This window comes from Anolis sagrei, chromosome 7, assembly GCF_037176765.1.
Source record: "Anolis sagrei isolate rAnoSag1 chromosome 7, rAnoSag1.mat, whole genome shotgun sequence".
In the NCBI taxonomy this organism is placed as follows: Eukaryota; Metazoa; Chordata; class Lepidosauria; order Squamata; family Dactyloidae; genus Anolis; species Anolis sagrei.
The window spans coordinates 7,035,521-7,059,230 of NC_090027.1; the positions used below are offsets into that span (position 1 = coordinate 7,035,521).

The 23,710-nt window shown below is 44.0% G+C and overlaps 1 protein-coding gene across 5 annotated transcripts in view; it reads left to right on the forward strand.

Annotated features, from left to right (window-relative positions):
* Positions 1 to 23,710, forward strand: part of DPYSL2 (dihydropyrimidinase like 2) — a 112,926-nt gene that overhangs the window by 63,497 nt on the left and 25,719 nt on the right. For all 5 annotated transcript variants that reach the window (XM_060787257.2, XM_060787254.2, XM_060787255.2 and 2 more), the window contains exons 4-8: positions 4,984 to 5,148; positions 9,233 to 9,294; positions 10,910 to 10,990; positions 12,884 to 12,952; positions 18,899 to 19,019. In XM_060787257.2, the coding sequence (XP_060643240.2) occupies positions 4,984 to 5,148; positions 9,233 to 9,294; positions 10,910 to 10,990; positions 12,884 to 12,952; positions 18,899 to 19,019 (498 nt within the window). The remainder of the gene's footprint in view (positions 1 to 4,983; positions 5,149 to 9,232; positions 9,295 to 10,909; positions 10,991 to 12,883; positions 12,953 to 18,898; positions 19,020 to 23,710) is intronic.

Here is a 23,710-nt window from a genome sequence, read left to right on the forward strand (position 1 = left end):
TCCAGGGAGTGAGGTGAGATCCCATCTGTCAGCTCTAGCTTCTGATACATGAGAGAAGCCTCCCACAGGATGGTAAAATGTCTGGGTGTCCTCTAGGCGACGTCTTTGCAGACGGTCCATTCTGATGACCAAAAGGTTGGTGGTTCGAATCCAGGGAGTGGGGTGAGCTCCCGTCCATCAGCTCCAGCTTCTGATACATGAGAGAAGCCACCCACAGGATGGCAAAACGTCTGGGCATCCCCTGGGCGATGTCTTTGCAGACGGCCAATTTTGATGATCAAAAGGTCGGTGGTTTGAATCCAGGGAGTGGGGTGAGCTCTTGACTGTCAGCTCCAGCCTCTCATACATGAGAGAAGCCTCCCACAGGATGGTAAAAAGTCTGGGCGTCTCCTGGGCAACATCTTTGCAGATTGCTCATTCTGCTGACCAAAAGGTTGATGGTTTGAATCCAGGGTGAGCTCCGTCTGTCAGCTCCAGCTTCTCATACATGAGAGAATCCTCCTATAGGATGGTAAAACGTCTGGGCATCCCCTGGACGACGTCTTTGCAAACGACCAATTTTGCTGACCAAAAGGTCAGTAGTTCCAATCCAGGGAGTGCAGTGAGCTCCCGTCTGTCAGCTCTAGCTTTTGATACATGAGAGAAGCCTCTCACAGGATGGTAAAACGTCTGGGTGTCCCCTGGGTGACGTATTTGCAATTGGCCAATTCTCTCACACCAGAAGCAACTTGCAGTTTTTCAAGTCGTTCCTGACACAAGTGGGTGGGTGGGAATTGTGGACCGTGGGTTCTGTTCACCACCAGTCCATCTTGTAAGCAATGCAAACCTTCCTCCTTCATTCATTTTCATGACGTTGGAGAGGAACTGGAATGTGTCCATTCATCTCCAACGTCACGCCAAAAATATATCTTCTGCAGGACCTATGGAGGTCATTTGTTTATTTATTTCATATCAAAAGCATTGCATAAATAAATTAGTATAAAATTGATAAAAATTGATAAGGCAGCGAAATATCTTTTGACCAAAAACGGGCAACAGCAACGGCATTGTCTGTAGCCTCCAACAATTCTTCCTCTGTACATGAGGCAGAGCACAGTGGACAAGCACACAAATGCGAAGTTGTCTCTTCTGCTCCACAGTCATACAAGGTGTGGGTTTCTTTTAGGTAGTGCTATTTTGCCAAGTTGTAGTTTGATCTGCCCACTCCACTTCTGAGTCTGTTCAGGGACTTCCAAGTTGCTGGGGGAACATTAAGAGGAGTGGTGGTGCTCATGAAGCTTTTCCTGGATTTGAGTCTACTGGGAAGAGGCCGATAGCGATGCAGTGGATGGCTTTCACAGTGTTCAACCTTATTTCTCTCGCATTTAGCAGCAACTTCCCGTCACACATCAGGGTAGCAATGCCAACTAGCTTGTAGAGTTTATCAATAGGTATAGGTTTAAGACATCCTGTGATTATTCCTCATGTTTCGTTCAATGGTTCACCTGCTTTGCACGGGCAGACTTGTGCCAAACAGGGCAGGTATACTTGGCAGTTGAGAAAGACAAAGCTATGGAAGTCATTGGAGATGTGTTGTTGATTACGTTTTCTTGCCCAGGTGAAGAGAGTTGGACTAGATGTATTTTCTGTTGGTCATGGGGGTTCTGTGTGGGAAGTTTGCCCCAATTCTGTCATTCATAGGGTTCAGAATAGGTGAACTATAAATCCCAGGAACTACAACTCCCAAATGTCAAGGTCCATTTCCCCCAAACTATCTGTGTTCATATTTGGGCATATGCAATATTACTGCGAAGTTTGGTCCAGAGTCTACAGTGCTTTCTGGATGTAGGTGAACTACAACTCCCAAACTCAAGGTCAATGCCCACCAAACCCTTCTACTGTTTTCTGTTGGTCATGGGAGTCCTGTGTGCCACATTGGGTCCAATTCCATCATTGGTGGAGTTCAGAATGCTCTTTGATTGTAAGTGAACTATAAATCCCAATAACTACAACTCCCAAATGTCAAGGTCCATTTCCCCCAAACTCTATCTGTGTTCATATTTGGGCATATGGAATATTCGTGCCAAGTTTGGTCCAGAGTCCACAGTGCTCTCTGGATGTAGGTGAACTACAACTCCCAAACTCAAGGTCAATGCCCACCAAATCCTTCTACTGTTTTCTGTTGGTCATGGGAGTCCTGTATGCCACGTTTGGTTCAATTCCATCATTGGTGGAGTTCAGAATGCTCTTTGATTGTAGGTGAACTATAAATGCCAATAACTACAACTTCCAAATGTCAAGGTCCATTTTCCCCAAACTCTATCTGTGTTCATATTTGGGCATATGGAATATTTGTGCCAGGTTTGGTCCAGAGTCCACAGTGCTCTCTGGATGTAGGTGAACTACAACTCCCAAACTCAAGGTCAATGCCCACCAAATCCTTCTACTGTTTTCTGTTGGTCATGGGAGTCCTGTATGCCACGTTTGGTTCAATTCCATCATTGGTGGAGTTCAGAATGCTCTTTGATTGTAGGTGAACTATAAATGCCAATAACTACAACTTCCAAATGTCAAGGTCCATTTTCCCCAAACTCTGTGTTCATATTTGGGCATATGGAATATTTGTGCCAGGTTTGGTCCAGAGTCCACAGTGCTCTCTGGATGTAGGTGAACTACAACTCCCAAACTCAAGGTCAATGCCCACCAAACCCTTCTAGTGTTTTCTGTTGGTTATGGGAGTCCTGTGTGCCACGTTTGGTCCAATTCCATCATTGGTGGAGTTCAGAATGTTCTTTCATTGTAGCTGAACTATAAATCATAGAATCATAGAATCAAAGAGTTGGAAAAGACCTCCTGGGCCATCTAGTCCAACCCCATTCTGCCAAGAAGCAGGAATATTGCATTCAAACCACCCCTGACAGATGGCCATCCAGCCTCTATTTAAAAGCTTCCAAAGAAGGAGCCTCCACCACACTCCAAGGCAGAGAGTTCCACTCCTGAACGGCTCTCACAGTCAGGAAGTTCTTCCTCATGTTCAGATGGAATCTCCTCTCTTGTAGTTTGAAGCCATTGTTCCGTGTCCTAGTCTCCAAGGAAGCAGAAAACAAGCTTGCTCCCTCCTCCCTGTGGCTTCCTCTCACATATTTATACCTGACCCTCATCATGTCTCCTCTCAGCCTTCTCTTCTTCAGGCTAAACATGCCCAGCTCCTTAAGCCACTCCTAATAGGGCTTGTTCTCCAGACCCTTGATCATTTTAGTTGCCCTCCTCTGGACACATTCCAGCTTGTCAATATCTCTCTTGAATTGTGGTGCCCAGAATTGGACACAGTATTCCAGGTGTGGTCTAACCAAAGCGGAATAGAGCATGGGGAGCATGACTTCCCTAGATCTAGACACTAGGCTCCTATTAATGCAGGCCAAAATCCGATTGGCTTTTTTGCCGCCACATCACACTGTTGGCTCATGTTTAACTTGTTGTCCATGAGGACTCCCAAGATCTTTTTCACACGTAAATTCCAGCGACTACAACTCCCAAGTGACAAAATCAATTTTTGTGTGTGTGATGGTTAGTAGGTGTTTTCTGTCCAAATTTAGTGGCAATACACCCAGTGGTTTTTGAGTTCTGTTAATCCCACAAACGAACATTACATTTTTATTTATATAGATTTATTTATATAGATCCGGAATTTTGCCAATCTCGTCTTACTGCCGTTTTGAATTGTCAGAAAAACTAAAAGGGAATTGCAAGATGTGAAGGCATTGCTTTCATGCACCATTCTGAAGGCAGCTTCTTCTGCTCACTTCTTTCTGTTCCTCATCACTCCTTCTGGTGTGAGGTTAGGAATTTGGAGAAAGCCGTCTGCATTTATTTGCTATGAGCAATGCAAAGAATGTCCTTTTGTTTTCAAATGTGGGCTCTGTTTTTTTCAAAATGGGGTAATGAATCATTTTCAACCCAATGAGTAATTTTGTAGAAATGTGGATATTTATTTTCTGGATTTCCTGAGCTTAAATTAGGGATGGCTGTGTGAGACCAAAAGCTATTTTTGTGCCCCGAAACCACATTCATGGGTTGTAGTGTAAGCTTGAAATTTTGGTGGCAGTGCCTCAGTTCCAAAAAAATGTGTTTTGTGGCCTTCTTCAAAGTGCTGGTTTGGACCTATAAAACCCTATACTGCTCCGGTCCAGCGTACCTGTCCGAACGTATCTCCTTCTATGTCCCATCTTGGAGTTTAAGATCTTCTGGGGAGGTCCTGCTCTTGGCCCCGCCTCTGTCTCAAACACGGTTGGCGGGGACGAGGGACAGGACCTTCTCGGTGGTGGCCCCTCACCTATGAAACTCACTCCTCGGGGAAATTAGGTCATCTTCATCCCTCCTTACCTTTAGAAAAAAGTTAAAAACATGGATGTGGGACCAGGCCTTCGGGTAATTAAGCGGGCAATGACAATAACAATGTTGACAAATTGTTTGAAGGAGCATCCAATCACAATTCTGGCTAATAATGGCCACCAGAGTGGTAATTCTTAGTAGATTTTAATTGCATTGTTTTAATGTTTTAAACTATTTATTTATTTATCATGTCAGGGGCAGACCAAACAGTTGCATTGCATTTTTTAACAAAACAAACAAACAAACAAAACACAAAGTTTGCAATAATTTATAATTATTGACTTTGTTTTTATTATGTATCTATTGAGGCATTGAATTGTTGCTGATTGGAAGTGGCCCTGACCCTCTCCCCCCCCCCCCCCCGGGGTTGAGACGGGCGGGGTACAAATATTCAAAATAAATAAATAAATAAATTCAGTGGCAGTTTTCCACCAGATTTCCATGTCAAGGTGGAGTAGGACCTAATCGGTCCATGAGAATAACTGGTTCTAGGTCCATCTATGATCTAGAACCAGATTGGACAGTGTTGGAAAGTGCGACTGTATGTACCACAGATCTCAAAAGAAAATCATGACTTGCCTACAACGTGTGTTTTTATTTTTATGTCTTCAGTTGACCATGTCATTCCTGAGCCGGGCACCAGTTTGCTTTCGGCATTTGACCAGTGGCGAGAATGGGCGGACAGCAAATCCTGCTGCGACTACTCTTTGCATTTGGACATCACCGAATGGCACAAAGGAGTTCAGGAGGAGATGGAAGCATTGGTCAAGGATCATGGTAAGCCTGGCAGTCCTTCGGTACTTACTCAGTGTGTACTTTAAAGAAAAGCAAGGAGGAAAAAGAAATCCCTTGTGCCATACTGTGGGAAAATGGCGGTGTTGACAACCCCATGGTTGCTGGAGTGGGGGTGGGGGGCTGCAATAAACACTATTGTCATTGCATTTATAAAGCTCTCGAGAGACTTATTCTGCATAGAATTATGGAAAAAATAGGCCCACTTATGAATCGTAGAATCCTAGAGTTGGAAGAGACCTCATGGGCCATCCAGTCCAACCCCATTCTGCCAAGAAGCAGGAAAATTACATTCAAAGCACCCCTGACAGTTGGCCATCCAGCCTTTGCTTAAAGAAGGAGCCTCTATCACACTCCAGGGCAGAGAGTTCCACTGTTGAACAGCTCTCACAGTCAGGAAGGTCTTCCTAATGTTCAGGTGGAATCTCCTTTTGTCAGGTTTTACAATGTATTGTAATGTAATATAGCTGAGTCATGCACTGCTAATGGGCTTCTATTGGGAATGATGAGTCATGCATTAACTGTATATAGAACTTCATTTGGGGAATGTGTTCTGGCCTAATTCAGGTGATTGTGAATGATGTAATCCTGGGTTTGAGTTGAGTCAGTGAGTTGGGAACCAATCGGTGATTGCTATGTGTAAATGAATTGTATATAAGGAAGTCATGTACAGTGTATATTTCTCCTTGTGCTGTGATGTTGTTCGTCGAAGGCTATATGTAATTAAAAGAACCTGTCTCCAAAGACAAGATATAACTGTGTGCTGTGGTAAGTCGTAATATCATCTAGACTGGGGGAAAGACAATGGTAAAACTGACAATGGCTGGGCATGTGCTCAAGTGTCTGTAAAAGGTTCCGGCGTAGCTCCAGGCTGTGGGAGCAGTTGACTGAAAATACTGTGCAGGAAGAAGCTACTGGAAAGCGCTGAAGTTGTGCAGCTGATCTGCTGCTGAATTGTGAAGTTAATCTCAACACCTTTCTTGTAGTTTGAAGCCATTTTCCCATTGTGTCCTAGTCTCCAGGGCAGCAGAAAACAAGTTTGCTCCCTTCTCCCTATGACTTCCTCTCACATCTTTATCCATGGCCCTCATCATGTCTCCTCTCAGCATTCTCTTCTTCAGGCTAAACATGCCCAACTCTTAAAGCCGCTCCTCATAGGGCTTGTTCCCCAGACCCTTGATCCTTTTAGTCTCCCTCTTTGCCTGGACACATTCCAGCTTGTCAACATCTCCCTTCAATTGTGATGCCCAGAATTGAACACAATATTCCAGGTGTGGTCTAACCAAGGCAGGTTTCAGGAAAGGGAAAAAAACTGCACATCAGAAGTACTGAACCTTACTCAGCACATAGCATATGGTTTTATTTATTTATTTACTTTGCTTATATACCGCTGTATCTCAAGCCCGAAGGCGACTCACGGCGGTTCACAAACAGTAAAAACAGTAGAAACAGCAGTGGTTCCATACAACATATAACAATTGACTTAACACATTATCCATAAATTACCAATAAGCAATTACAATGCACAATTATTACAAAAAACAACCGTACCCAATCTTCTCATCATCCAAGCGTAGTCCAGGTTCGTCGTCCATTGTTCCATTCCTATGTTCCATTACCAGATTGCACTAAAATACTCAAACGCCTGCACAAACATCCAGGTCTTCACCTTTTTGCGGAATACCATTAGAGATGGTGCTAGTCTAATGTCCGCAGGAAGGGCGTTCCACAGCCGAGGAGCCACCACCGAGAAGGCCCTATCTCTCGTCCCCGCCAGCCGAGCTTGAGAAGCAGGCGGGATCGAGAGCAGGGTCTCCCCGGAAGATCTCAAAGTCCTGGTGGGTTCATAGGCAGAGATGCGGTCGGATAGGTAGCTTGGGCCGGAACCGTTTAGGGCTTTAAAGGCCAACGCCAGCACTTTGAATTCAGCCCGGTAGCAGATCGGTAGCCAGTGGAGTTGGCGCAACAGGGGGATTGTATGCTCCCTGCGCTCCGCTCCTGTTAAAATCATGGCTGCCGAGCGTTGGACTAGTTGGAGCTTCCGAGCTGTCTTCAAAGGCAACCCCACGTAGAGAGCGTTGCAGTAGTCTAAACGGGATGTAACCAGAGCGTGGACTACCGTGGCCAAGTCAGACTTCCCAAGGTACGGGCGCAGCTGGCGCACAAGCTTTAGCTGTGCAAATGCTCCCCTGGTCACCGCCGAAACCTGGGGTTCCAGGCTCAGCGATGAGTCCAGGGTCACACTCAAGCTGCGAACCTGCGTCTTCAGGGGGAGTGCGGCCCCATCCAACACAGGCTGTAACCCTGTTTTGGGAGGAAACAGATCACAGGAGCTGTTTTCATAGACCTGTCAGCAGCCTATGATACTGTAAATTTTCACCTCCTTCTGAGAAAAAATCATAATATCACAAAGGATCAACACCTTACCCACTTTTGTCCCACACAAACACATCAGGTCTAAGGGTCGAGAGAGTTAAAACTTTAAAACTTTAAAATACGAGGGTTGAATGGAAAGTAATCCCTCCACCTCCTCAACAGATGACAGTACTGGTATGCAGCAGGTACTGGCTTATTCAGTAGCCTCTCCCCTACAGTTCCATTTTGGTGTGATGATTTAGCATTGAACGCAATGATGATTTAGCATTGATGATTTAGCATTGAACGTTAAAGTGTGAAGTATGGAACGCTGCGCATACTGTCGCTGAATGCGACTTAAGCAACGTGCAGTCATTGAATTCTTGACAGCAGAAGGTGTCACCCCAAAGGAGATTCATCAGAGAATTCAAGCTGTTTATGGTAATTGTGTTGATGTGAATACTGTGCGTCATTGGGCAAGTAAGTTTAAAGATGTTGAGGTGGGAACATCTGACTTGCGTGACAAAGAATTGGACCTCTTGTGACAGCAACCACCGAGTTTCACAAGCAAAACGTTGACAGATTGATTCAGGAAGATCGTCGTATCACTCAGAGAGAAATTTTAAGCATAATTGACATTTTACAAGAACGTGTGGGTCACATTATTGTTTTGCTTGGCTAGCGGAAGATCTGTGCACGATGGGTACCCAGGATGCTGCCGCCTGAAATGAAAGTGCACAGATTTGAAACTTCAGAGACTGGATCTCACCACTATACAACATCCTCCATATAGTCCAGATTTAGTACTGTCTGACTTCCATCTGTCCCCGATAATGAAAGAAGATCTGCGGAGACATCATTATGTTTCTGATGAAGACGTTGAGAGAACTGTGAGACGCTGGTTGCGGAAACAGAGTGTCGACTTCTTCCGTGATGGCTTCAGAAAACTTGTTCATTGTTGGCAGAAATATATCCAATTGTCTGGTGATTATGTGGGACAGTGAAGAGTGTTTAAAGTGCACATTCTAAGGATTATTTCTGCGTTTATTAAAATATTCCCATCCAAACCCAAGTAACGAAGGTGGAGGCATTACTTTTCATTCAACCCGTATCTGAATTGATGGAGGCATTACTTTTCATTCAACCCGTATCTGAATTGGAAGATCAGATCCTTCTATAGACATGGTGTTTGCAGCTGAGATGTTATTGTTGGATTGTGTGGCCATGCTGCCATTGGATGGCCTGTTTCTTTCTGTAGCATCCTGAACTTGTTGCAGGTATGATAGGGTAGGTGATAGAGAGATTAGATGCGATTCAGTACATGGGCAGTTCTGTTGATGTGTTTTGAAATGTATAATGTAGATTTCGAAGTGTGAATGTATGTTTAAAATGCAATGCTATGTGCCGATTGTAACCATGAAGGGAATCGGCATTCCTAGAGAGCTCATAAATCTTAGTGCAGTGAGCAATAGACGCAGCATAGTGCGTCGTACGTCATATGTCACTCTGGAATGCAGGAGGTGTGGACTAATGCTGATAGCAGCTGCCTGATGGAGAGGAAGCAGTTTTATGATGTGCTTAGCTTCTAATGTAAATAGTTGTACAATAAATTAGTTTATAGCCTAAAGGAGACTGTGATCGATGTGTTTCCTTGTCTTGCTGTGCCGAGATGCTACTGATATATAACTAATCTCTCTTTATCTCTGTCTGGTAGGTGTGAATTCTTTCTTGGTATACATGGCCTTCAAGGATCGCTTTCAGCTAACAGATTCCCAGGTACAAATTACTTTTGGTTAAGTTTTAGAGCTGACAGAACTCATTTTGCTGTCAAGAATGAAATGGTGCCTCCACCCTCATTCCACTCCTCGTTATTTATTTATTTATTTATTTATTTACTGCACTTGTAGACCGCCGTTCTCAGCCCTAGGGTGACTCACGGCGGTGTACAACATATAAAAACAGATTACAATATAGGCAATATCACAAACAACAATAACAACATCACTATCAATAATACAATTACACTAACTCATTTGCGACGTCTCATCATAGAATCACAATCCAATCTCGTTATCCATGTTCCGTTCCAATCATCATTGCCAATTGTTGTAGCACTTAGTCAAACGCCTTCTCAAACAACCACGTCTTTAGGCTCTTGCGGAATGTCATAAGGGAGGGCGCCTGTCTGATGTCTACAGGGAGGGTGTTCCACAGCCGGGGGGCCACCACCGAGAAGGCCCTATCCCTCGTCCCTGCCAGGCGTGCCTGTGAGGCAGGCGGGATCGAGAGAAGGGCCTCCCCAGACGATCTCAAAGTCCTCGTGGGCTCATAGGCCGAGATGCGGTCAGACAGGTATTTTGGGCCGGAACCGTTTAGGGCTTTGTAGGCCAACACCAGCACCTTGAATTGGGCCCGGTAGCAGATCGGCAGCCAGTGGAGCTGGAACAACAAGGGCGTTGTATGCTCCCTGCGTCCTGCTCCTGTTAGTAACATGGCTGCCGCGCGCTGGACTAGCTGGAGCTTCCGGGCCGTCTTCAAGGGCAGCCCCACGTAGAGAGCCCCACGTACTTCAAAATACCCTCCCAAATTATTTCCACTACACTGGCAGCCTCTCCGTAGACCTGTACAAATCAAAAAGAAATTTCCCCTTGCATTGAACTGAAATTAACTTAGAATGAACTCCCAAACCCCACGATAGAGTCACCTTAGGGTTGCCGTAAGTTGGAAATGACTTGATGTGGACAATGTCAACAAGTCCTGAAATATGAGGAAATCTCCTGGCAATGCCATTTTGTGCAAAGGGTTTTTTTTTGTTAATTGGAGAAGGTTTTTGCTTCAGTACCTTGGTGGACACAAAACAAGCCATATGCACACAACCTGCAGGCCTACCATACATTTCTTGCTTCATGCCAATCTTTTTGGTGGACCTTCCTTGTTTACAGAATCATTGAGTTGGAAGAAACCTCATGGGCCATCCAACCTCCTGCCAAGAAGCAGGAAAATCACATTTAGATCAGCCCTGACAGATGGCCATCCAGCCTCTTTTTAAAAGCTCCTGCAGAAAGAGCCTCGGCCACACTCTGGGGCAGAGAGTTCCACCGCTGAACAGCTCTCGCAGTTAGGAAGTTCTTCCTTTTTTATTTATTTTTAAATTTTTTATTGATTTATGGTGCACACAAGGAAACAAAACTGACACCAGGAAAAAAACACACAAAAAAAAAAACCAAAAAGACAAATTAGGAAGTTGAGATCGAGTTCTAATAAAACTACATTGTCTCCATCTATGACAGATTTGGATTGTAATGGGAGGGCAATTTCTTTAAAGGGAGAGTAAACAAGCCGAAAGGGTGGTTCTGGGATATTGACATCGTTTTTGCCTTTTTATCTTTAGATCTATGAGGTCTTGAGCGTGATCCGTGACATTGGTGCCATTGCTCAAGTCCATGCCGAGAATGGTGACATCATTGCTGAGGTATTCACAATGCTAATGGTAGTTTGTCCAAATAGTTGCATGAGAGAGATAAGTTTTTCCCAAGGAACTTTGGTTCTAAGTGTTGACAGTGGGAAGGAAGATGAGGCAGAAGGCCTTTCTTCATCCTGTGATCTTCTGGACAAGTTGGGTTACGATCCTTATCACCTGTAGTAGTTAGTGAGGTTGTAGCCTCACATCTTTGGTGTCGCAACTCAGGATATTTATTATTATTTATTATCTTTGGTGTCACAACTCAGGATAGATTCACCTTGCTCAGAACAACACCACCCACCAAGGCTGTAGAAAAAGCAAAATCATAAACATAGAAATAAGGTTGCAAAAGTTCAATAGCCAAAACAGAGTCTTAAATGCAAAGGCAGAGTTTTGAAGGTCCAAAGGCAAATAACGTGAAGTATCATCCACAAGCATGGGTCAAACAAGAATCCATGGCAGCATGACAAAGTCCCCAGAAACCAAGATTAAAATTAAAGTCCCAAAGAGCCAAAAGCTTTCCCCAAAAGCCGAGGTAATTCCAGAGAAGTTAACAGGGTGCAAGCAAAGTTGCACTGACAAAGGGTTGACTTCAATCGGATAATTAAATATGCTTTCCTAGCATGAAATCATTACGTTGACCTCGAACTTCCCGTTTGTTGGCAAGCAAACGGTCCTCCCTAATCAAATCCCCATCACCTTCAAGGCCAAATAACTCATTATCCTGGGACTGGCCAGCCTGGGAATCGACAGGCACTGAGGTCATAGATGGAGCAGTTGACTCCTCCACCTGCAGCTGCACCTACAGCTGTGAAGTGGAGCCCCCGGTGGCGCAGTGGGTTAAACCCCTGTGCCGGCAGGACTGAAGACCGACAGGTCACAGGTTCAAATCCGGGGAGAGGCGGATGAGCTCCCTCTATCAGCTCCAGCTCCTCATGTGGGGACATGAGAGAAGCCTCCCATAAGGATGATAAAAATATCAAATCATCCGGGTGTCCCCTGGGCAACGTCCTTGCAGATGGCCAATTCTCTGGCACCAGAAGCGACTTGCAGTTTCTCAAGTCGCTCCTGACACGACCAAAAAAAGCTGTGAAGTTTCACACAAATCATGACCATCTTCTAAAACAACATTCCTTTCTCTGGGAAACTGAAACGCCGTCTCGTCTTCAGTATCAACACTGTCTGCATCAACAACAGGGACATGTTCAGAAATCTGTAACCCATCATCCTCTCGTCCTGAGGAAACTCAGGCTAAGAAAGCTCAGGCTCAAAGTGAACCACAACATTTGTAGGGTATTGAACCAGAGAAGTCTGCAGTAGCAAAAGAGAAATTAAGAGTGAATAAATGCACTCAGATTTGGCTGGTTGAAGACTTTTTCAGTTTTGGGGCAGGACAAGAAGCAAATAGACCATTTGGTGTAACTCAACCAGGATTTATGAACCCAAAACCATTGTTTGGTCTAGCAGAAACAAAAGGCAGTTTTCCTCCTTTACTAATTTTGACTGATAAAATGAAGAGTTTCTATGTAGATTTTAACATGAAACGATGTCTTTGCTAAACTTGGTACACAATACCACTCCTGGGTTGTGTCTTAATTTCTGATTGACCCTTCCACTTTTGATCCAGTTAGTTCTGGTGAGAAACAAAGGAAATCTTCTCTAATGAAAATAAGTTGGATTGCAAAATGGGAAAAAAATCTCTCCCCGGATTTGAACTGCTGACCTGTCCATCAGCAGTCCTGCCAGCACAAGGGTTTAACCCATTGCACCACCAGCGGTTCCTTGGCATTTGGTGAAAAGGACCATTACATTGGTTAGGTAGATAGACAACGAACGTCTTGAATGAGTATCTGACATTTGAGAGTAAGATAGCGTCAGTTCTGTCCCTTCTCTCTTCTTTAGGAGCAGCAAAGGATCTTGGAATTGGGAATCACTGGCCCCGAAGGACATGTTCTGAGTCGGCCTGAAGAAGTGAGTATTTTCAGGAATTTTGTTTAGTTTTTGAGTTGCATTTCACGGTTCTAACAGCTTCCTAATGCCACGACCCCTCAGTGCTGGTGGGGGTGGGGGTGGGGGTGGGAGGTTAGCTGAGCACCTGATGAGCCAATCTGGATGCAGCATATTATTTGAGAACACAGAAATGCTGGACCATTCCACAGAGAAGCCGCTGAAATCCACAAACACTTGGATAATTTCAACCAAAAGGAAGAAACCATGCAAATGAACAAAAGCTGGCTTCCAGTATTAAAAAAAAAAGTAAACTCTAAAATCAGGACAGTAAATAAAGAACAACACTCAAAAACAGGGGCATTTCAGAAAAGAAACCATCAGGGACAGCTAATCACCTCTCAACAAAGGATTCTCCCAGGCAGTAAGAAGCCAGACCTTGAAACTGCCAGGCCATCAAATGCTGGACTGCGCTCCCCTCACTTCTCTAAAACCCTCCTATCAGATATATCCTACTTTGTTCATGCCCAGCATTTATTTTTTAACTTTTAAACTATTGGGTTGTTGTAGGTTTTTCCGGGCTATATGGCCATGTTCTAGAGGCATTTTCTCCTGACGTTTCGCCTGCATCTATGGCAAGCATCCTCAGAGGTAGTGAGGTCTGCTGGAAGTAGGAAAAAGGGTTTATATATCTGTGGAATGACCAGGGTGGGACAAAGGACTTTTGTCTGCTGGAGCTGGGTGTGAGTGTTTCAACTGACCACCTTGATTAGCATTTAATGGCTTGGAAGGCACTGCAGACTCCTTCAACCAGAGAAGTCAGCCATAGCAAAGCACCTGATGAACCAACCTGGACACAGCATATTATTTGAGAACACAGAAATGCTGGACCACACCAACAACCACCATGTCAGACTACACAGAGAAGCCATTGAAATCCACAAGAAGCATGTGGACAATTTCAACAGAAAGGAAGAGACCATGAAAATGAACAAAATCTGGCTACCAATATTAAAAAAAACTCTAAAATTACAACAGCAAAACAACAGAGAGGAAACAACCAGGCACAGCTTAACACCTCTCAACAAAAGATTCCTCCAGGCACTTCCAAGCCATTAAATGCTAATCAAGGTGGTTAGTTGAAACATTCACACCTAGCTCCAGCAGACCAGAGTCCTTTGTCTCACCCTGGTCATTCCACAGATATACAAACCCCTTTTTCCTAGTTCCAACAGACCCCACTACCTCGAGGATGCTTGCCATAGATGCAGGTGAAACGTCAGGAGAAAATTTATTTTATTTATTTATTTGGTTTACTTTTACCCCGCCCTTCTCACCCCGAAGGGGACTCAGGGCGGCTTACACATCCAAGGCACAATTCGATGCCCATAGCATACATCAATAATAAGCAATAAAACAAAATAACAAATTAGCAAACAACAACAACAACAGTACATTGCATCTAAACCCGTTAAAACCAATAAAACCAATAAAATTTCATACAAACCGATACAAACCGCTTCTTCCTTCTTGCCAGTCAATGTTCGCTATCTCATGGTTCAGAGTTTTCTTCCACATTTATCAGTCCACATATATCAGTCCTGCCGGTCCTAATTGCCTGGTTGTCCTATCTAGTTAGCAGATTGCCCGAAGGCCTGGTCCCACAACCACGTCTTTGCCTTTCTCCTAAAGGACAGGAGTGATGTCGATGCCCTGATATCCACTGGGAGTGAGTTCCACAGGTGGGGGGCCACCACTGAGAAGGCCCTGCTCCTCGTCTCCACCAGCCTTGCTTGGGAAAGCGGTGGAGTCGAGAGCAGGGCCCCCCCAGATGATCTTAAATTCCGTGGTGGGACGTAGAGGGAGATACGTTCGGACAGATACGCTGGACCGGAACCGTACAGGGTTTTGTAGGTCAAGACCAGCACCTTGAATTGGGCTCGGAACTGAACCAGCAGCCAGTGGAGCTGGCACAGCAGAATATGGCCATATAGCCCAGAAAAACCTACAACAACGCAGTGATTCCGGCCATGAAAGCCTTCGACAATACATTTTTAAACTATTACATTTGGCATGGCCATAGGTTTTTAAATACTTGTGTGTTATTGTTTATATGTGATATTAATTAATTTATTTATTTATTTCACTTATATACCGCTCTTCTCAGCCCTTAGGCGACTCAGAGCGGTTAACAACAAACAGCGGCAAAAATTCAATGCTAACAACATACAAATCATTTAAAAACAATTAACACAATGAAACACTAAGCAGTTAATATCAATAACATCAATCCACATCAATAAATTATTCATTAACGTATTGCATTAATTTGTATTGCTTTATTTATTGCTTTTCTGTTTTATTGATGTGTTGTTGGGCTTGGCCTCATGTGAGCCGCTCCGAGTCCCTTGGGGAGATTGGCAGGGTATAAATAAAGGATGATGATGATGATGATGATGATGATGATTATTATTATTATTATTATTATCATCAAGGTGGCCAACTGCAGCATTCACACTTAAAGACAAGAGTTCTTTCTCCCACCCTGGACATCATTCCACAAATATAAAAAGCCAATTTTCCTAGTTTCCAACAGACCTCACAACGCCCGTCATCATTGGTAAAGAGTCTGGGAGTCCTTTTGGACCCTCTGCTGATGATGGAGGCCCAGGTCTCCGCCGTGAGCAGAACCACCTTCTTTCACCTGCGGCAGGCTAGACGGCTGGCCCCCTCCCTGTCTAGAGACGACCTACCTACGGTGATCCAAGCTACGGTCATCTCAAGACTGGACTACTGTAACACCCTCTACATTGGCCTTCCTCTGTCGGTGATCCGGAAGCTCAAGTTGGTACAAAATGCAGCTGCTCGGCTTCTTCCGGGAATTCCGATGAGATGCCACATAACCATTTAGTTGTACTGGTCCATTTAGTTTTCTTGGCAAGGATACTGGGGTGGTTTGCCATTGCCTTCCCCAGGGATCACGCTTGGTCTGACCTCTCTGCCACGACCGTCCCGTCAAGGTGAAAGAAGAAAGCGCAAAAGCTGGGTTGCAGCTAAACGTCAAAAAAACCAAGATTATGGCAACAAGAATGATTGACAACTGGAAAATAGAGGGAGAAAACATGGAGGCTGTGACAAACTTTGTATTTCTAGGTGCAAAGATGACTGCAGATGCAGACTGTGGCCAGGAAATCAGAAGACGCTTCCTTCTTAGGAGGAGAGCAATGTCCAATCTCGATAAAATAGTAAAGAGTAGAGACATCAGACTGGCAACAAAGATCCATTGCCTAGTCAAAGCCATGGTCTTCCCTGTAGTCACCTACGGATGTGAGAGCTGGACCTTAGGGAAGGCTGAGCGAAGGAAGAGAGATGCTTTTGAGCTGTGGTGTTGGAGGAAAGTACTGAGAGTGCCTTGGACTGCGAGAAGATCCAACCAGTCCATCCTCCAGGAAATAAAGCCCGGCTGCTCACTGGAAGGAAGGAGACTAGAGACAAAGTTGAAGTCCTTTGGCCACATCATGAGGAGACAGGAAAGCCTAGAGAAGACAATCATGTTGGGGAAAGTGGAAGGTAAAAGGAAGAGGGGCCGACCAAGGGCAAGATGGATGGATGGCATCCTTGAAGTGAGTGGAGTGACCTTGAAGGAGCTGGGGGTGGTGACGGCCGACAGGGAGCTCTGGCATGGGCTGGTCCATGAGGTCACGAAGAGTCGGAGACGACTGAACGAATGAACAACAACAGCCACATAACCCCAATCTGCATTGGTTACCAATTGAGCACCGGATCACTTTCAAAATGATGGTACTCACCTTTAAGGCCTTGCATGGTCTGGGGCCGATGTACCTGAGGGACCGCTTCACCCCCTCCCAACCCCAGAGATCCCTCCGTTCTGAGGACCAAGTTTTGTTGGAAATTCCCAGTGTCAAGACCTTGCGTCTAACAGCAACCAGGCGCAGAGCCTTTACAGCAGTGGCACCATCACTCTGGAATACTCTGCCACCTGAAGTCCGTGCCTTGTGGGACCTATCAGCTTTCCGCAGGGCATGTAAGACATACCTGTTTCGACAGGCCTTTGATCTTTGATATTGCTGTTTCTAAATTGTTTTAAATAGCTTTACACTGTGTTAGATTTTAGCCTGTTCTTGTAAGCCACTCCGAGCCCCAGGGGAGTGGCGGCATATAAGTTCGAATAATAAATAAATAAATAAATAATCCCCCGAGGATGCCTGCCATAGATGCAGGCGAAACATCAGGAGAGAATGCTTCTAGAATATGGCCATAGAGCCCGAAAAACCTACATCACAAGCCTTGTCAACAGTGTGTGATTCAGACAGTTGCAGAGGAGCAACATTTGGATAACTTCATAATTTCCAGCCCTAGTTTGATAGCTTCCATTAGGAAACGAATGTGGAAATATACAGAAGTAGTAAGATAAAGAGACGTAGGATTCCTGGTACCAAATTGGTTAACATACTTCTGCCAACTCGGCAGCTGTGACTAAGTCGAACCAGGCAGTTACTGCTGTGCAGAGTTGCCAGGAGCCTTCAAAGGCAGCATTTTATAGCCGTGCCTCCCTGCCTTCCCACGTGGAAAAGGCCGCAGCCACATTGAATGTGGTTTTTGGAATTGTTTTGGGGAATGGGTAGGCGTTTGCAGTTGTCTGAGCGGCTTTACTAGTTGCAGGGAAGAAAATGATGGGGAATGTTATAGAATTAGTTCTGGTGCCGATAGAAAAATGTTTTATATGTTGTCAAAGGCTTTCATGGCATTTGGGAGTTGTAGTTGATGGGATTTATAGTTAGCCAACAATCAAAGAGCATTCTGAACTCCTCCAGCGATGGAATTGAACCAAAGTTGGCAAACAGAACTCCTAATACCAACAGAAAATATTGAAAGGGTTTGGTGGGCATTACGCTTGAATTTGGGAGGTGTAGTTCACCTACATCCGGTGTGCCCAAATGGGCACACTGGTGGAGTTTGGTGAAAATAGATCTTGACATTTAGGAGTTGTAATTGCTGGGATTTATAGTTCTCCTACAATCAAAGAGCATTCTGAACTCCAAAAATGATGGAATTGAACCAAACTTGGCACATAGTTCTCCCATGACCAGCAGAAAATACTGGAAGGGTTTGATGGACACTGACCTTGAGTTTTGGAGTTGTAGTACACCTACATCCAGAGGGCACTGTGGACACAAAAAATGATGGATCTGGACCAAACTTAGTACAAATATTCAATTTGCCCAAATGTGAACCCCGGTGGATTTTGGTGAAAGTAGACCTTGACATTTCAGTGTTGTAATTGCTGGAATTTATAGTTCTCCTACAATCAAAGCGCATTCTGAACTCCACAAATGATGGAATTGGACCAAACTTGGCACACAGAACTCCTATGACCAACAGAAAATATTGAAAGGGTTTGGTGGGCATTGCTCTTGAGTTTGGGAGTTGACCTTGACATTTGTGAGTTTGGAAAAATTGACCTTGACATTTGTGAGTTGTAGTTGCTGGGATTTATATTTAACCTATAATCACAGATCATTCTGAATCCCACCAAGGATAGAATGGGGCCAAACTTCCCACATCGAATCCCCATGATCAACAGAAAATACTTTTTTTTTCTTTCATGGTCTTTGGTGACCCCTTTGATACCCCCTCATGACCCCCCAGAGGTCCCGTCCCCCAGGTTGAGAAATGCTGAATTAGATAGTACTATAGTTAGATCGTACTATAGATCTACACTTCTAATTCATAAATGCAAGAGTTGATATTAACTCCAGCTGTTGTTATGAAAAAAAAAATGATAATCAAGAATCCCTGAACTTTCTTGAAGTTCATCAAAGTTGTCTCCTTAATGAGCATCATCAGTTTTTATATCTCAGCTAGAACTTGGTTTTCCAAAAGGGAAATGCAATGGACCTTTGAGGTGATATTCCCGTAACTGATCCAGATCTGTCCCATCCCCATTAGGTCGAAGCCGAAGCTGTGAACCGAGCGATCACCATTGCCAACCAAACCAATTGCCCCTTGTATGTCACCAAGGTGATGAGCAAAAGCGCAGCGGAAGTGATTGCCCAGGCCAGGAAAAAGGGTAAGTCCTATGAATAGAAGCGGGGCGATGGAAAAATCTTTGTTCTTGTTTCCTTGCCAGTGTCGCACAGCTGCCTCTTGGATATGTTTGCATTCTCTATCAGGTCTGGATTTTCACTTTAGGAGCAGAGGATCGTTTGCATAGGATTGGTTCCACCGCCCCGACTCGCTCCTTGGAACTTTGGCTTCCTAAAAATGAGTTTCCTCTTCCTTTTTTGTGTGGTTTGTTTTGTCCTCCTGCAAAGGCACAGTAGCCATGGTAACACTTGTTTGCCAATAATAAAGGGCAGCCAAGCATTCATCACATCTTCCCTTTCTTTCTCAGCTCTCTCTTATTTTCCCACCAGAATCAGCCTCCTCTGTTCCACTTGCCGCTGCAGCCTTTAATCCATTCAGAAACAGGCTTGTTTTTATAGATCACACTCACGGCGGCAAAGAAATAATATGTCTGGAATATCTATATAAATAAAAATGTAATGTTCGTTTGTGGGATTAACAGAAGTCAAAAACCACTGGACAGATTGACACCAAATTCGGATACAATACATCAAGTGACCATCACTCATAAAAATACTGAAAAACACTGCAGAAGGAATTTAAAAAGCAAAAAATACATTACAATGCATGCACAAAACCACATATATATACACACTCACGCAAACATACATATATACACATATACACAAATATATACACACACAAAACACATAATACACAGATTGGGCCACAGCAGTGCGTGGCAGGGGATGGCTAGTATCTATCTATCTATATCTATCTATCATCTATCTATCTATCTATCTATCTATCTATCTATAAATGTAATGTTCGTTTGTGGGATTAACATAACTCAAAAGCCACTGGATGTATTGACACCAAATTTGGACAGCATACATGTAACGACCCATCACCCCTAAAACACACACACACAAACCAGCAGAACGGACTTAAAAACCTCAAAAATACACCATATATACATATACACACACATATATATATACACACAAGCACAAACAAATATACAGACACATATAATTACAAACATATATACATATACACATACACATAACACACACAAATATACACATGCACACAGACATACACACATTCATACACACATATATACAATACACATATACACATATGGATGCACCAATATACACACGCACATATATACACCCATATATATATATATATATATATATATATACACACACACTACACACACACACACACACACATATATATACACACACACGCAAACACACATATATACACCTATACACATATATACACACACAAAACACATATATACAGACTGGGCTACAGCAACGTGTGGTAGTCTATCTATATAAATAAAAATGTAATGTTCATTTGTGGGATTAACATAACTCAAAAACTACTGGATAAATTGACATCAAATTTGGACACAAGACACATACCACACCGAGTGATCATCACTCATAAAAACACTGAAAAACACAACAGGACTTAAAAAGGTTAAAAGATGCTACAGTGCATGTGCAAAAACGACACTCCCGTCAAGCAAAACACACAATAGCATATCCACACTTTGTTTCGAACTACATCTCCCAGCAACCCCTAGACCAGGCCCTTTAGGAGAGGAGGATGATCCAAATGCACTGCTTCTAAGATGCACATTTTCTTCTCCTTGGATTTCTTCGAGAGCATCCCAAACCCTGCATATCCAGTGTCTAGAGGCAATGCCCTTGTTCCATTTTTCAATGCTGAGAAACCTTTTGTCCGTAGACACTCGTGGTCGAGTTTTGCCGGCGCCTTTTAACCTCCTGCCCCCGTGAGGCAACGGGTTAAACCCTTGTGCTGGAAGGACTGAAGACGGACAGGTCGGAGGTTCGCATCCGAGAAGAGGGCGGATGAGCTCCCTTTGTCAGCTCCAGCTCCCTGTGCAGGGACATGAGAGAAGCCTCCCACAAGGATGGCAAAACACTAAAAACATCATGGCACTCCTTGCAATGTCCTTGCAGATGGCCAATTCTCTCACACCAGAAGCGACTTGCAGTTGCAAAAACCCTTCCTGCCAAGTCGGTACCTATTGATCCACTCATATTACATGTTTTTTGAACTGCTAGGTTGGCAGGAGATAGGGCTAACAGTGGGAGCTCACTCTGACCTGTGACTTCGAACTGCTAACCTAGTCAGCAATTTTTTCTGCAGCTCAAGGTTTAACCTGCTGGGCTACCACGGCCCCTGTATGCATACAATATGTTTACACAACTGGCATTTCTTTTGGGGAACTGAGAGTGGTACCCAATCCTTACTTTAGGGTGCCAAGACACGTTGCTGATACGTTATAAGTGCCTTAAGACACTACTACCAGATATCTTCTACTTAAGGAATAGCATTCTTTTCCTTCTCTAAACTCTATCCTTTAGGGAACTGCTGGGCAAACGGCATCAACATCTCTCATTTCCTCTTTCTTTTTATTGCCTACACCCTCATTGGAATCTATTTCAAGTATTTTTGAGCGTGGGCGTTTTAAGCTGATGATCTCTTTCTTCCTCTTGGCGTAGAGAATTCGGATTGGGCATGATGTTGCCTAAAGAAGCCCAAACTGAGGAGATCACATTTCCGTCTCCAAGTGGAATATCATCCCCTTTGCAATGCTGAGCATTCCCATCTTGGCAAGACACACTTTCTAAAAGGCTATGGGATTGTGGGAATTGTAGTTTTGCAAGATCTTCGGCCTTCTCTGCCAAATTGCTATTGGGGATAATGGATCATGCCCTGTTAGGATCACTGACCATCGGGGTATAGAGTGGGGGGAAAAGTATTTAGTCACATACCAATTGTACAAGTTGTCCCACTTTAAAAAGATAATAATAATAATAATAATAATAATAATAATATTTACTAGCTTTACCCGCCACGCGTTGCTGTGACCAACCTTCTCTCCCTCTTTCTCTCCTTCTTTCAGTCCTTCCTTCATTTCCTTTTCTTCTTTCCTTTCTTCCTTCTCTACCTGTTTACTTCCTTCCTTACCTTTTTGCTCCCATCCTTCCTTCTCTTTATTTCTTTCCTTCCCTCCCTCTTTCTCTTCTTCCTTTGCTCCGTCTTTCCTCCCTTCCCTTTTTTCTTCCCTTCTCTCCTCCTTCCTTCTTTTCCTCTTTCCTTCCTCCCTTTCTATTTTCCTTCCTCTTTCTCTCCTTTCTTCCCTCTCTATCTCTTTCCTTCCTTCCTTCGCTCTTGACTTCCAGACTTCCTTTTCTTTCTTTCCTTCTTTTCTTTCCTCCCTTTCTCTTCTTCCTTCGCTTTTTTCCTCTCTTCCCCTTCCCAAATTCCCCTTCCTTCCTTCCTTCCTTTTGACACCTTCCCTTCCCCTTCACTTTCTTCTTTTTTTCTATCTTCCTTTCCCATCCTCCTTCTCTCTCTGTATTCTTTCTTTCCTACCTTTCTTCTTTCACATACCTTCTCAACTTCCCTCCCTTCCTTCCTTCCTTCCTTTCCTTTCTCCGTTCGCGCAGCATCCTGGCCCCCAGCGAGCAGGCCGCGCTCTAGAACTACAGTTCCCAGAGTGCATTGCGTGTGTACTTCCTCCCCTGGGCACTGCGCATGCTCAGTTGGTTTTTGTAATTGTGAGTTTGTTGAAATGTTGTTTGGAATGTTGATGAGTGTTGTGCATACCTTGTGGGTGGAGGTATGTGCACGGCAAATTTGGTGAGTTTTCGTCAGGGGGTTTTCGCGTTTTGCTGTCCTGTTGAACACCCTTTCCATTTTTATATATATAGATTTATACCCTGCCACCATCTCCCCAAGGGACTCGAAGCGGCTTACATGAGACCGAGCCCAACAACACATCAATAAAAACTAAAACAATAAATACAATACAATTAATATAAATCACATATAAACAATAACCAATAAATAGTAACACACAAGGATATAAAAATCCTGTGGCCGGGCCAAATGTAATAGTATAAATATTTAAAAAATAAACGCTGGGCATGAACAAGGTAGGATATATCTGGTATAGGGTATTAAAAGAGAGATGAGGGAGCACAGTCAATCCTAAAGCAGTAGTAAAGTGCATTCTGAGGACATATTGCTGGGAATTTTCCTTATTCTGGGAAGGCACACTGGAACAGCCACATTTTCAGGCTCCTCCTAAAGACTGCCAATGTTGGGGCATGTCTGATGTCCTTGGGAAATGAGTTCCAGAGTCAGGGGGCCACCACCGAGAAGGTCCTCTCCCTCGTCCCCCCCAATTGCGCCTGCGATGGAGGTGGGAGCGCAAGCAGGGCCTCTCCAGATGATCGAAGAGATCATGTGGGTTCATACACAGAAATGCGCTCACACAAGTAGGCGGGTCCCAAACCGTTCAGGGCTTTGTAGGTAAGAAACTGCACCTTGAATTGGGACCGGAAAGTGAACGGCAGCCAGTGGAGCTCCTTAAACAGGAGGGTTGACCACTCCCTGTAAGTCACACCAGTTAGTAACGTGGCTGTGTAGTATTATTTATTTATTTATTATTTATTAGATGCACTTATTGACCGCCATTCTCAGCCCTTACGGGCGACTCATGGCGGTGTACAGTACACATAAAAAGACAGTTACAGAGGCCAGTATCAACAACATATGACTATACAACAAATACAAACTACATAAAAATCCGCTTCGTCTCTTAGTAGAATCATAGCCAGTCTCATTTTCCTTATA